This window comes from Opisthocomus hoazin, chromosome 10, assembly GCF_030867145.1.
Source record: "Opisthocomus hoazin isolate bOpiHoa1 chromosome 10, bOpiHoa1.hap1, whole genome shotgun sequence".
Lineage (NCBI taxonomy): Eukaryota > Metazoa > Chordata > Aves > Opisthocomiformes > Opisthocomidae > Opisthocomus > Opisthocomus hoazin.
In genome coordinates this window covers 16,125,180-16,138,694 of record NC_134423.1, presented here as the reverse complement: position 1 = coordinate 16,138,694, position 13,515 = coordinate 16,125,180, and the positions used below count along the sequence as shown (strand labels likewise).

The 13,515-nt window shown below is 39.7% G+C and overlaps 1 protein-coding gene across 2 annotated transcripts in view; it reads right to left on the bottom strand.

The window, feature by feature from the left end:
• Positions 1–13,515, bottom strand: part of THSD4 (thrombospondin type 1 domain containing 4) — a 346,319-nt gene that overhangs the window by 74,905 nt on the left and 257,899 nt on the right. For both annotated transcript variants that reach the window (XM_075431701.1, XM_009935778.2), the window contains one exon: positions 1,203–1,407. In XM_075431701.1, coding sequence (XP_075287816.1) covers positions 1,203–1,407 — 205 coding nt within the window. The remainder of the gene's footprint in view (positions 1–1,202; positions 1,408–13,515) is intronic.

The following is a 13,515-nucleotide window of genomic DNA, read 5'->3' as shown; positions in this document are numbered from 1 at the left end:
ATGGAGTTCACATTACAGTTCGGACTGTTCCCCACATTAAACTCCCATCTACATGCAAATGTTTCTGTAGAATAAGTTACAGCTCCAGCAGAAACTAAGAAGAAAGCAGAAAAGAGGAGCAGAGCAGTTCAGTAACGTGCACTTTCTGTTCTTGTATTTGAGCCGTAGCTGAGATGCTTACTAGCCATAAGTGAGAGAAAGCAGCTGTCAAACCAGAGTACTGGGACTTCAGGCTTCCAGCACAGCTAGATAGTTTGAGTAACAACTACACCAAGCTAGCAAGAAAGGCCTCGCGTAGCTCCATTTTTATTATTTGCTGTGGTAATCTTTAAGACAGGTATACGGATAGACTGACAGGTGAACAGAAATTACAGGGCGAGAGGCAGCTTTTACAAATCTTAACCAACAGAGTTGGTTAAGATTTGTAAAAGAGAGAAGACTCTCCAGTCCACTCAGCAGAATTGGCTCCAAAACAGAAACACAAATGTAGGCAAACTAAGGGCTTTGTAACCTGGGAACATGAGAGGTTACAATAGGAATGGCACAAATGCACACAAGACAGACACAGATCTGCAGAAATTCCCCATGATCTCTAATTTGCAGCACACCAGACAGATCTAAAAATATATCACAACATGCTATGACATTAATACAAATATTCAAGGATCCTCTATGGTTTTGAATTAAGGACCTGCTTCAGAATAAAGAGCTGTACAAACAGCCTTGCATTCTGCAGATCCCACCTCAGTATCACATTATCTCAACGCAATTTTGATATACGTTGACTTTAAAAGAACCAACAGTTTTAGGCAGATGAAGCTCTTTTCTCCTCAAGCAGCCTTGACACACTTCACATCAATGAGCACGCTGCTTGGTTGGACTCTTAACCGCTCAGAGAAGGTTAACGATGTGGGAAGCATAACCACCACAGCAGAACCAACTAGTTGGAAACACCAAAGCCAGGTCAGATGGACAGGGAAACAGATGGTAACAGGTCTATGGTGTTTGTCATGCGAGATCAAGCCAGAATTACAAACTGCCAGTTCTGATCAAAACGCCTGTTATAAAAAAAAAAAGGTTTTATTTTTCCTCTCTTGTTCTTGACATCTATTTCACACTGCTTATAAGGCCTTTCCTGGCACAACCTCCACCCAGTTGCACTAACACACAAAGAACGCTTTACTCACTGAGATCCAACTTACCTAAATAGTTGTTGCTCTTTGACATCTCGGTAATGTTGATTTTAGTAGCTCCTTCAGGAATTTCCACTATCTTGTGGTAGCCCAGATTTGTTAGCGTGTGTTTGAAAACTCCAGACACAACCTTGCAAGCAGTGTTGTCCCCTCCACATATTCCACACTTGTCAATCACCTTGTCTGAACCCAGGTAGTCATCACAGCCAATGCTCTGCAAAATAAAATAAGATTTCTTTTTCCAAGATCTTACAACTGCAGACTTTGGACATAACAACCAAGGACAGTGTGACCTTCACAGAACATTCAATCCCAGAAAGATTTTGTGAATTAGCATTTCAAAAATTTCCTCCCTTGTTCTTCTGCATGCAAAAAGGTAACAAAAAACAGAGGGTTCACAGACTTCGGGATTTCAAGTTAGCCGACAGGTTTTTACAGCCTGTTACCAAAACTGCCAGGAAACGCCAAAGAACACTAACACATTGGTTATTGCTGATTACACCCTCCTCAGCTGAACGAAAAGAAGCTCTTCACAACATAGTTCCTGTAGCTGCTAGTCAGAAAAGAGGTGAAGAGCTATGATTTTGTTATGATCCCAAATGGGCTTTTTCCAAAAGCAGAACTACTTCATGTATAAAGTATCTTCTTAATCTCCTCGAAAACTGAGCACTGAGTCTATTCTCATCAAAAGAACTTTCTAAAAAGTCTTTATACTACTTCTAGACAGCTATATAAATGATCCACCCACTCAGTAACACCCACTTGGACAGGACAGTTTAAGAAAAAATTAAATTATTTAAAGTAATGTAAATTAAAGGGCAGAAAAAAAGTTAAAGATTTGACACCAGCCAGAAAAAAAAAATCTTTCCAACTTATTGCACTTTAAAAGTGTACATACTGCAGAGACTATCTCCTCTTTCACAGAAACATTTCTATTCTTTGACCTTGCTTTTTTGTATTTACAGACTTTAAATAACATCTATGATGAACACTTATAATCTACCTACATAATTAACTGGCACATGCAAAAAAGTACTTCTCCTTCTCACTCAGATAAGAATGAAATATTACATGAGCCAGCAGAACAGAAGCCTATCACATTTCATGAAAAGCAGCAATTTCACGGAAAATGTTCAAAATAAATAACATTGTTCTATTATTTCAAATTGTAAAAAATACGTCCAAATTCTTGTACAATTATAGAAGAAAAAATTGTTAGTTATTGTTTTATGGTCTTTACTGGAAGTAAATATCCAAGTAAGAAGGGGAAGAAAAAGAATTTTTTGATACACCAACTTACAACCTAGGGAGTATCTTATGCCTTGGCATCGCTCTCTTTCTTTCCTATTCCCAACATCAACGCTTGGCCCTTGCTGTGAAAAATGTTCTAAACTGCAAGCCAGAGTCTGCTTAGTTCCAATATAAATATTTAACACCCAACATCTTTTTCATGACTATCCAAGAAACACAGATAGAACCATCTAACTCATCACTGCCAGGATCATATGGAGCTTGACAATGATACCTGTTTGTAGCCATGAAGCAAGAGAATGCAGAAGTTTCCCAAGCACTCTGTGTTTCACAGCGGGATAACCTGCTAGCTAAAAATCTGTTCCATCCTAACAAATCTAGTGTGAACAGATTGTTGCTGATTTCAAAGAGATTTTGGATTCAAACAGAAACATTTGGGTTAACATCTTGTATTTGCATTGCTTGCCGCAAATTATAAAATCATGTATGAGTTCAATTTTTGCATTTTGCCTCAAAATCCATTTTATTACTAACAAAGTAAGCAGGCTGGACGGAGCTCTGAGCAACCTGATTGAGTTGAAGGGGGTTGGGTTAGATGGCCTCTAAAGATCCCTTCCACCCCAAAGCACTCTATGATTCTGTGATTCTATGAAAGTAATGCATTTGCTTAAACACAGGAATTACATGTGTCTCTCTACCAAATCATACAATATGATTTCAGACCCGCTAAAACAATCTGAGAAAATGCGAGTGATCTAAATGTAAGACAGCTGGGCCCAATGACTGATTCATTTCTGTCCTAGTCCTCCTTGAACGATATTTGCTGAGAGTATTTACATTTTTTCTACCACATATTTTTTGGATGGAAATGTAGTGGTACTTAGCATCAGCCGATGTTGTACAGTGACTTTCAGAGAATTTCCATGGCCAGCAACTTGTTCACGGAGAGAATCCTTTCAAGTATGAGGTATTACACAATATGAATTGCTAGCATAAATATTTAACTGTGTTCTCCATCACTACTGAGTCCCACACAGGTTAATACAATTTTCTTCCTCTTAGCAAACAGAATAGAGAAAAGTGTGGTTTATTCATTGAGACCATAATGCAGAACTACTGTGGGTCAGTTTGAACAGAACTACTTCTCACAGAAGAAACACAACCAATAAGTACAAATGGGATTCCTTTGTACGGAACAAATACCAAACCTGTTTGAAACTCACATGTCATTCTTAGTCAAACGTTGACTGACACACAAAACAGCTGTCAATCTTTGGTTGTACTATTTGGATTTCTTCCCATACATGGTAAAAGCAGCCCCTGTCACAAAAGTGCCTGTAATGTTTAAATGCTCTTTCACAGAAACAACTGAGAAAGATACAAAGAATGAATTAGTGGAGACAAAGTTCTAATCTGAAACCAGCAACTGACAATGAGGAAAAAGCCACAGAACCACAAGTATTTAAGCAAGACAAATAATAAGATAATAAATAAATAACACAAGATAAGTAAGATAATAAATACAATAAATAGTAAGATATAAAGAAATGATATCTATTACAGAGAGTGCACTCATATATGCATTTGACGTACCAACAGAACAGGTGTTTAGCAACAGATTACAATCGTACAAAGAAATCTTAAAAATCTTTACTGCGGTGTCTACTGAGGCTTCCATGGAAATGGTGTGCTTTAAAGATGAATATTGCATAGGTTTCAGAAGAAGAGGCCAGTTATAGCCAATAAATTCTAGAAAACACTGACATTTGCTTAAGACAGTTTAGGCAGACATACAAAAAAGACTGTGTACTCTCTAGTATTTCCAGATCCAGCAAGGATATGATATAACAAGTGTGTGTCCCACGTGTTCTACGGGACTCTCTAACTGTATAAAGCATCGATTTCTAGCACTGACAGCTCATGACACACTGGATCATACACCTGTTACTGGTCCAGGACTCAACACTTGTGATGTCCTGGGTCCTTGTCCAGCGTCATTTGGGAAGATGAAAGAAACACCTTTCTGGCAAGCTGATTCTGTGTTCCTTCTGCTTTCAAACAGCTGCTTGAAGCTGTGCAGAGATTTGGAATGTTAGTCATCCTTGTAGAACTAGGCTCGTAAACAGAACTCACCCATATTTAACCAAAAATGTAGAATCCATGCACTGTACTGAATAGATAATTCAGCATTTTTCTTTTTTTTTTCTGTTATGACTATAAATTTGAGAAGTACCACCTTGCTACCTAGCTAATGTACATTCATATGAAAATATGAACCAACTTCTAACTTATGTGGTATTTATTACACTTAAGCACATGTATACCCAGAAAACAAATCCTCTTATCACAGTGCCTAATACACTGTGATATATCAGCATGAAAAAATGATGTTAAGGAAACAAGTGATACAAACTGGAATCCACTATGAGTGTTCTTTCCAGTATTTGCTGTGGGAACATGAATAAGTCTTAACTATGTCAAGAGATATAAAGATCTGAAGTTTTTCCAGATAAGCAGATAGGCCCAAAAACTCAGCGAGTCTCCTTATACAACTCTGGAAGGATGAGATGTAAAGCAGGTGCCAAATACACCAACGCCCAACTTCACAGCCTAATACACTCTTCACAATGGTGAAAGGCGTCCTCAGTCAATGAAGAATTCAAAGTTGGTTTTCATCATGTTTTCATCACACATTTAAGGAATCCAAAAGTAATGTCACTTTTCAAGCCACATCCCACACAACATTCCTACTATGAATTTAGAAATATTAGCATTGTGAATATGAGATGAATGAGAAGACAACGGTAAATGCATCCTGCCCACCAAAAGGATTGTGGACAGGACTACTGCAAGCTGTTCCTTAGCTATCAATATGAGAAGGTCTAGAACACATCTGTCCCTTAAAGCATTTTCTTGAAAAGTGTTGTTTCTTAGAAGCGGTACTTTCAACTTGCACTATCTATACATCTTCTGTATTGCTCAACTATTTTTGCAAAGAGGTTCAAGGAACTCTTAAGTTACAAGTCAGCATGAAAGACACTGTTGAAGAATTACAGCCAACTGTATGCCAAAATTAATTTGAATAAAAACCCTTGAGAGAAACAAGGGACAATCTAGATGAAATATTCAGTGGTGGACTTAACAGGGGTTTAGGACTATTTATACAACAGAACGGGGCTGGTGCCAAGCATCTGCAAACATGAAGTGCTGATCATTAAAATGGAAAACAGATGTTATAATTCCAGTACTAAATGATTCTAGTAAAAATTGCAATCTATGTGGTAGAGTGGAATAAATAATACAACTTGCTTCTGTTGCTTTAGCTGCATTGTATTATCAGATAGGAAAGCCACAGTTACGAGTTGTAGTCTATTAACACCATTAACTTAAAAAATCAGTTATATTGACAGGTAGTTAGCTAAAAGTTGTAATATGTAAGTAATTTAGAGTCTAGCCATCTATGGGGCTAGAAGGCAGTAGAATAAAATGTTTACTAGAAGTAATACTTAAGTAAAAAACTCTAAGAAAAGGGTCAGGGACAGTTACAGATGTACTACAACCAATCCAGCTGTTGAAGAAATGTTCGGCAAGGGAACATGGGAAGAGTAATCAAGCAAGGTGCATGGCCTAAAATACCACGGAAGAAGTTAAGTGGGCAGCAGAATCACAGAATCACAGAATGGTAGGGGTTGGAAGGGACCTCTGTGGGTCATCTAGTCCAACCCTCCTGCCGAAGCAGGGCCACCTACAGTAGGTTGTAGAGGACCTTGTCCAGGCAGGTCTTGAATATCTCCAGAGAAGGAGACTCCACAACCTCCCTGGGCAGCCTGTTCCAGTGCTCCGTCACCCTCAGAGGGAAGAAATTCTTCCTCATGTTCAGACGGAACTTCCTGTGCCTCAGTTTGTGCCCATTGCCCCTTGTCCTGTCACTGGGCACCACTGAAAAGAGCTTGGCCCCATCCTCCTAACACCCACCCTGCAGGTATTTGTAAGTATATATTAGGTCCCCTCGCAGTCTTCTCTTCTTCAGGCTGAACAAGCCCAGCTCCCTCAGCCTCTCCTCGTAGGAGAGATGTTCCAGTCCCCTCACCATCCTTGTAGCCCTCCTCTGGACTCTCTCCAGTAGCTTTTCATCTTTCTTGAACTGGGGAGCCCAGAACTGGACACAGTACTCCAGATGAGGCCTCACCAGGGCAGTGTAGAGGGGGAGGAGAACCTCCCTCGTCCTGATGGCCACACTCTTCTTGATGCACCCCAGGATCCCATTGGCTTTTTTGGCAGCCAGGGCACACTGCTGGCTCATGGTCAACCTGTCGTCCACCAGGACAACCAGGTCCCTCTCCACAGAGCTGCTCTCCAGCAGGTCCACCCCAAGCCTGTACTGATGCATGGGGTTGTTCCTCCCCAGCTGCAGGACCCTGCACTTGCCTTTGTTGAACCTCATCAGGTTCCTCTCTGCCCAACTTTCCAGCCTATCCAGGTCACGCTGAATGGCAGCACAGCCTTCCGGTGTATCCACCACTCCTCCCAGTTTGGTGTCATCAGCAAACTTGCTGAGGGTACATTCTAACTCTTCATCCAGGTCGTTGATGAAGAAGTTAAACAAGACTGGGCCCAGTACTGACCCCTGGGGGACACCACTTGTCACCAGCCTCCAACTAGTCTCAGCGCCGCTGACAACCCTCTGAGCTCTGCCATTCAGCCAGTTCTCAATCCACTTCACCGACCACTCATCCAGCCCACACTTCCTGAGCTTCCCTATGAGGATATTATGGGAGACTGTGTCGAAAGCCTTGCTGAAGTTGAGGTAGACAATATCCACAGCTCTCCCTTCGTCTACCCAGCCAGTCATGCCATCGTAGAAAGCTATCAGATTGGTCAGGCATGATTTCCCCTTGGTGAATCCATGCTGACTACTCCTGATAACCTTCTTTTCTTCCACTTGCTTGATGATGGCCTCCAGGATAATCTGCTCCATCACCTTTCCTGGGATGGAGGTGAGGCTGACTGGCCTGTAGTTCCCTGGGTCCTCCTTCTTGCCCTTTTTGAAGATTGGAGTGACGTTGGCCTTTCTCCAGTCCTCGGGCACCTCTCCTGTCCTCCAGGACCTCTCAAAGATGATGGAGAGTGGCTCAACAATGACATCCGCCAGCTCCCTCAGCACTCGTGGGTGCATTCCGTCGGGGCCCATGGATTTGTGGACGTCCAGATCGCTTAAGCGATCCCTCACACAGTCCTCCTCGACCAAGTAGATTGCCCAGATTCTGGTTACTGGCGTGAGACTTGCTTTAACACTGTATATTATCAATAAATCCTAGTTCTACAAATTGCTGAGGCTACTGCTAATTAAGTTTTACGTGCTTCTGTCCTATGAAACAGAGCTTCATGGGAGTCATCGTATTTGCTGTTCTGCCTTAGTAATACTGCATCTCCCCCACTTGGTATTACTGATTTAGCCACCAAAACACATGTACATTTTCATGTGCTCTGTGGAATAAACAGAAGTATTGAGATTAACTATTAGCATTGTGAGTGATTTGTGGGAGTTAACTACAAGAGATGATGCCTTTACTTTTAGGTCACTGTTTCTCCTCTCCATGTTCTGAAAAACGTGGTACATGAGTCTTACAGGGCGGTATAACATAAAGTATCAGAACTAGTCATAGTTCCTTTCTCATACTTCTGGTCATCCTTCGAGAGCAGTTCAATATCCTTTGATAGTGACTCCAGCAAAAATCATGAAATACCAAGATGATTAAAACTAGCTATGCTAGCTGATCATATCTTTTCAGAATTCTAATTTGCAATTATAATATTTTCCTTTTTTCTCTTCTATAAAGTATCAAATCATTCAAACTCATATTTGAATATATTAGGATTTAAGCTGTTTAATACCGTGTAGCTTCCACAGAGAAGTAGGATTACATGAATTATTAAATATTACACTGACTGGAAATATTTCATAAAAAAATACTGGATCTATTGCTAAGGATTAATTATTTTCAGCATTTAAGGAAAAAGAAAAGTAAGATCATCCAAATCTCACATTAGCTGTCTTGAGTCTCTTTGCCTTCTAAGTATGCAGGTACCTGAGCAGAAACTAGTAAAAACATTCTGTGGTTTACAGTAGAAAAATACTATGTCAGAGTAAGAAAATCTGCACATTGACACAAAACTACCAAAGCAAATGGGTAATCTATGAAGCATTATTAACACATGGAATGATTAACTTCAGCACATATATCCCGTCACATAATTTTGTGTTGAAAATAGATTTAAAAAGACATTCTGTAAGTGTGTCTAGATGTTTCTCTGTTAATATTTAGTTCTCACTTGCTGTTACCTAGTTTCATTTGTGCTGTTCACGGCTATAAAATGAAATAGATTAGTCTTCATAATACATTATTTAAAACTGAAAACAGATAGAGAATGGTGATTGCGCGGCATACAGCGAATGAGATTCAAGTGTGAACAGAGTAAGAGCTATTCTTACGCAGTCTGCCACCTAAGACAGAGCATACACAGTCACCAGATTTATTTATTAAGGGCAAGCAAGTAGCAGCACAGATTATTTAGTTTACCCAGAAGGTAAATACTCTACAGACACTTTTCATAGTTAACTTACAAGGACTTTAACAAGCAAGAATTAAGACCCAAAACAGGATACATGACTCTAAAAAAATTCAACACAGCAGGCACATATTCTCCTAAAAGTGAGTGCAAGAAATAAAGTAGATTGCCCAGATTCTTAAGCCTTTAACAAGGACCCTTTGCTAAAGTATTTTGAAATTCTATCAGATAGACATTTGAGGGATTTGAGGTAGGAATACTAGCTGATAAATCATAAAGCTAGCACTATCATATACACCATCTAGCTGCTATTATCAAATAAGTCACCCCTACAGTAACATTCTTCCCTTCTTGCCTTTTTTCCCTGTAATATCCTAAAAATGGTCAAAAACCAATCAATATTAAGGCCGTAACACTAACATTCAAACTCCATTCAATGACTCTTGACAGACCTCATTTAAAGCAAGCCATCTACAGAATTAATTCAGAATTATATGAATTTTTGAGGAGAAATATTTACTAGGACTCAAACAGGATTTTGCAAAATTTGTATTTAGCTCCTCACTGACATGCAGATAAGGAAGACAGGATGAATGTGTTCTAACTATGCATTTTCTTTAATTAGCTATCACAGACTCTGATCCTCATGTCAGGAGCCTGGCATTTTCAGTGTTCATACCAAAAATCTGCATATGCTGCACCATACAGAAACACCACTTTAAACCAAGCCAAGATAAAGCAGAATTAAAGATAGACTGGTACCAAAATCATTATTTTGAAATTCTGCCATTATATGATGCAGAAAAAACTCACAAGAGGAAGAAGATGCTTTAAAGCTGATCTGTAAATAGGTAATAACTTCAAGGTTACGTGGTAGATGACTCAAACATGGTCTTCTCAGAACATAGCTATTATCTTGCTTTTTGTGCTTCTCAGGTCCATGAAGAGTTGAATCTTTTTTAATAAATCCTGTGGATTTTTTTCTAGGTTTCTTGTTATTTCTGTAGCTTACTGTGTTTTCTTATAATTGCACCCGAGTAATCCATTCCAAGGATGCACACTAACAACTTTGAATAAAACACCAGTACAACAAAGAAAGCAAGTCACTGTGCTCTTCATCCATATAAGCAACAAATGGAAATACATAAAATGTGTGCATGTCTACACAGCTGCACATCTGCCTTCAGTTACGCTTATTCTGTCGTATCTGCACTACAGGCTGCACAGCCTGGTTTCTTTACTTCCTAAAAGGAGGAATTGACCCATAACAGGCCAGCAGTGATACATGTGATGAATTCTGCAGTTGCAGATTATTGAGCAGTCATTATTGGTTATTCTTATTGAGAAGATTCTGTCCTGCAAACAGCATGGGAACAGTAAATCCAATGCAAGTTCAGTATCTGAGATCAGATTCTCAGTTCTCCCACTTCTCCTCCCTTCTCCTAGACATTACTGTTTTCCTTTCATTCTCCTACATGGTCTATAGGATTATTTTCACTAGTACAGAACAAGAAACATGGAGTACCTTATAGCTCTTGGTCTACTCTTATTATATTCTATCAGATGAAGTACATAGAGGGTAGACTACACTGCAATATAACAATTTTCCCACTGAATCATGCTACTAATTAGTATTGCGCTATCTTCTTACCTTCTATTGGCTGCATGGCACTATACAACAAGTAGTTAGTGCTTTGCTTGCCATTGCCTTAACTTATAACTTGTCAGAGAAAGTGAAGTTCCAGTGATCCATAGCAATGTCAGTGGAAACTGCCTGTTGCGAGTTTTCCTCTCTTAGTTTTCCTCTTGAGCAAGTCCTCCAAGGTCCCCAGAGACATGCCTGACACTGAAGTCCATAGAAGAAAACGTTCCTACATTTACCTAATCCCTCCTTTCAAAATAAATGAAATAAACTATGGCATCTCTGAGGACAATGAAGGAGAAAAACAACTGTAAATGAGGGGGTAACATTACAAATGTTTTTAAAGTTAGTTTCATTTGGCTTTCCCCTAAACTCTGTAATTTTCCTAAACATGTTTATTCAGCTCTACCAAAAATAAAAAAAACGCTCATTCAAGCACAAAGAAGTCATTCCCAAAATCTATGATCACACTAAAGCTGAAAAGTCAGGAAAGACGTCTTAACAGATAAATAAAGGGAATATCAAAGCCACTTAAAGTTGAAAGGTGATAAAAGCATGTAAACAACAAGACAATTCTTCCATCATTCTTGGTCTTTTCTAACAAATGCTGGAGCCTTAACTTTCTAACTAACCCTTGCCCTGCATTGTTCATTGTTCTGCTGCTAAGAGAATAATCTTTGACCTTCTTTCATCTCCATTCTAATAAACAGCTTCCTATATTCTAGCCAAATTTCTAAGGTAGTCTGAGGGGTTTCTGCCATTGTCACATACCTTCGCCATATTCAGTCTGATGGTTTTACTTTCCAAGCCTTTCAAACAGGCTTCATAATTCAACCAGTAACGAAATGGACACAAATAAACTTGCATGTTAGAATTTTAGTGTTGCCCCCCAGAACACTCAAGTGAGGCAATCATTTGTACAATCTGTAAAACTGCTTCCCAATAGCTGAGATACTAACCTAGAGGCTTGTTCACTGACCAGGAATATAACTGTATTTTTACAAACCAAGGCTGCTGTACATTTCTGTAACAGTTTCATTAAAAAACAACTTATCTCTAAGAGAAATCAGCTTCTGTTTTGTGACAACATACAAAGCACTTTATCAGCAAGCCAAGGAAGAGGTCTGATGTCCTGCAATTTTCATGCTGGTTATGGCCTAAGTATAGCTTGGAGGTAAGTAGGAATTTGTGGCTGCATGTGCACAGGCAGCTGGAATGGTTGGCAGCTAAACAGCATACAAAGAAATCACATGGCATTTACTTCTAGAATACAGGCTTAAATTTGAGTTGGCTAGGGGGGAAGATTGAGATCCTCAAGAGACATTTTTTAGATAAACAGGAGATACTTCATATATTTTGAATCTGATAGAACTCCCTTTAAGTTATTAAAAAGCAAAAAAGTAACTACATAGAATTAGAACCTCTATATTCCTCAGAATACAATTTGGTTTTATTTGTGCAAAGCACAGAACTGCCTGAGTCGGGGCGTGCTGTTACAGGCATCATTGTACCTAGGCATTAGAGACAGGACATTCCCAAAACCCCGTATGAACATGGCATAGCTGACCCAGCCAACACCATGAGATGTCACAACACCACATCCCACAGCAGAATACAGCTGCCAGAAACACACGAAACTCCAGGATGTCCAACAAAGAAAAGCGTACAACCCACACATGCAGATGCAGACTACCAAGCCACCCTTTGAACACCATAGTCCACCATCACTCACAACAAAGTCCCAACCAACATCGGGACGATGATTGAGCTGTTCAACAGCCACAAAGCAGTCACCAATGGATGAGGTCAGGAGAAGGGGTGAATAAACAGCCGCCTTTTCAGATTGCTTTTAAATCTGGAAGTATAAGATTGCTAGAACAACCTGCAGTCATGCTGGAGGTCTGTGGGAGAACCCCGAACTCCTTCCAGATGTAAGTCCCAGACCATGCCTCCATTATACCACTATTTTAACTTAGTTTCCCATATCCAAACTTAAAGCAGCTATTGATGTGCCACTCGTCAAGGAAATTGCTTTGCAAGTGGAACCAAGTTAGAAACTCTGTTGATATAGAAACCAGGACAAAAGTCTCATTTTCCCTGCCACTGTAGGGCTGACACAGCTATGGGAACATGACACTAGTTTCTTCCTGGCTTGTGCATCAACCAAATTATTGACTGGACTCCAGCTGTAGAACAATGACCTGTAGCAATGGCACTTCACTAGCAGCTTCACTACATTTCTAATGGTCTTCTAATAACTTGTATTTTCTGCTTGTACAAACATACAAATTCCTCTATTCTAACTTACAGAAAAAAACATTAACAAATACTTTCTAGAAAGTTCTGCTTCCAGTATTTAAAATCCAGAATACACTATATTGACTCCAGATACGTTCACTGAAATCTGTAGGAATGTTCGCAGCTGAAAGAGGCCTCAGGAGGAACAGTCACCTAACTTACAGAGCTGCTCCTCTGGGTGCTCTCTTGATCCTGAGAACACACCATTGCATACTTGCGCTATGACTCATTTTACTAATTTTTATGCTACAGCAACGCCTTGTTTGTCACTGCATCAGGGGAGGGGGGGCAGAACTGATTCAATCTTAGCTACTCCTTTTTTTCTACCATCATCACCTCCCTCCTGTTGCTGCTCATTGATATACTACTGACATTCTCGAGAGCACCAATGACTCAACAGTGTTTTTTTCTGTTCTTTTGGCTGCTAACATGCTTCATTTCAAATGGATACAGAACACAGGCTGATCTAGCTACCACTGCTTTGTAATGTTTTTGAACATGTACACAGTCCTTTGTGTTTACAGAAAATGCTGTAATCCCACCATTCAAGCTGACTGCAAA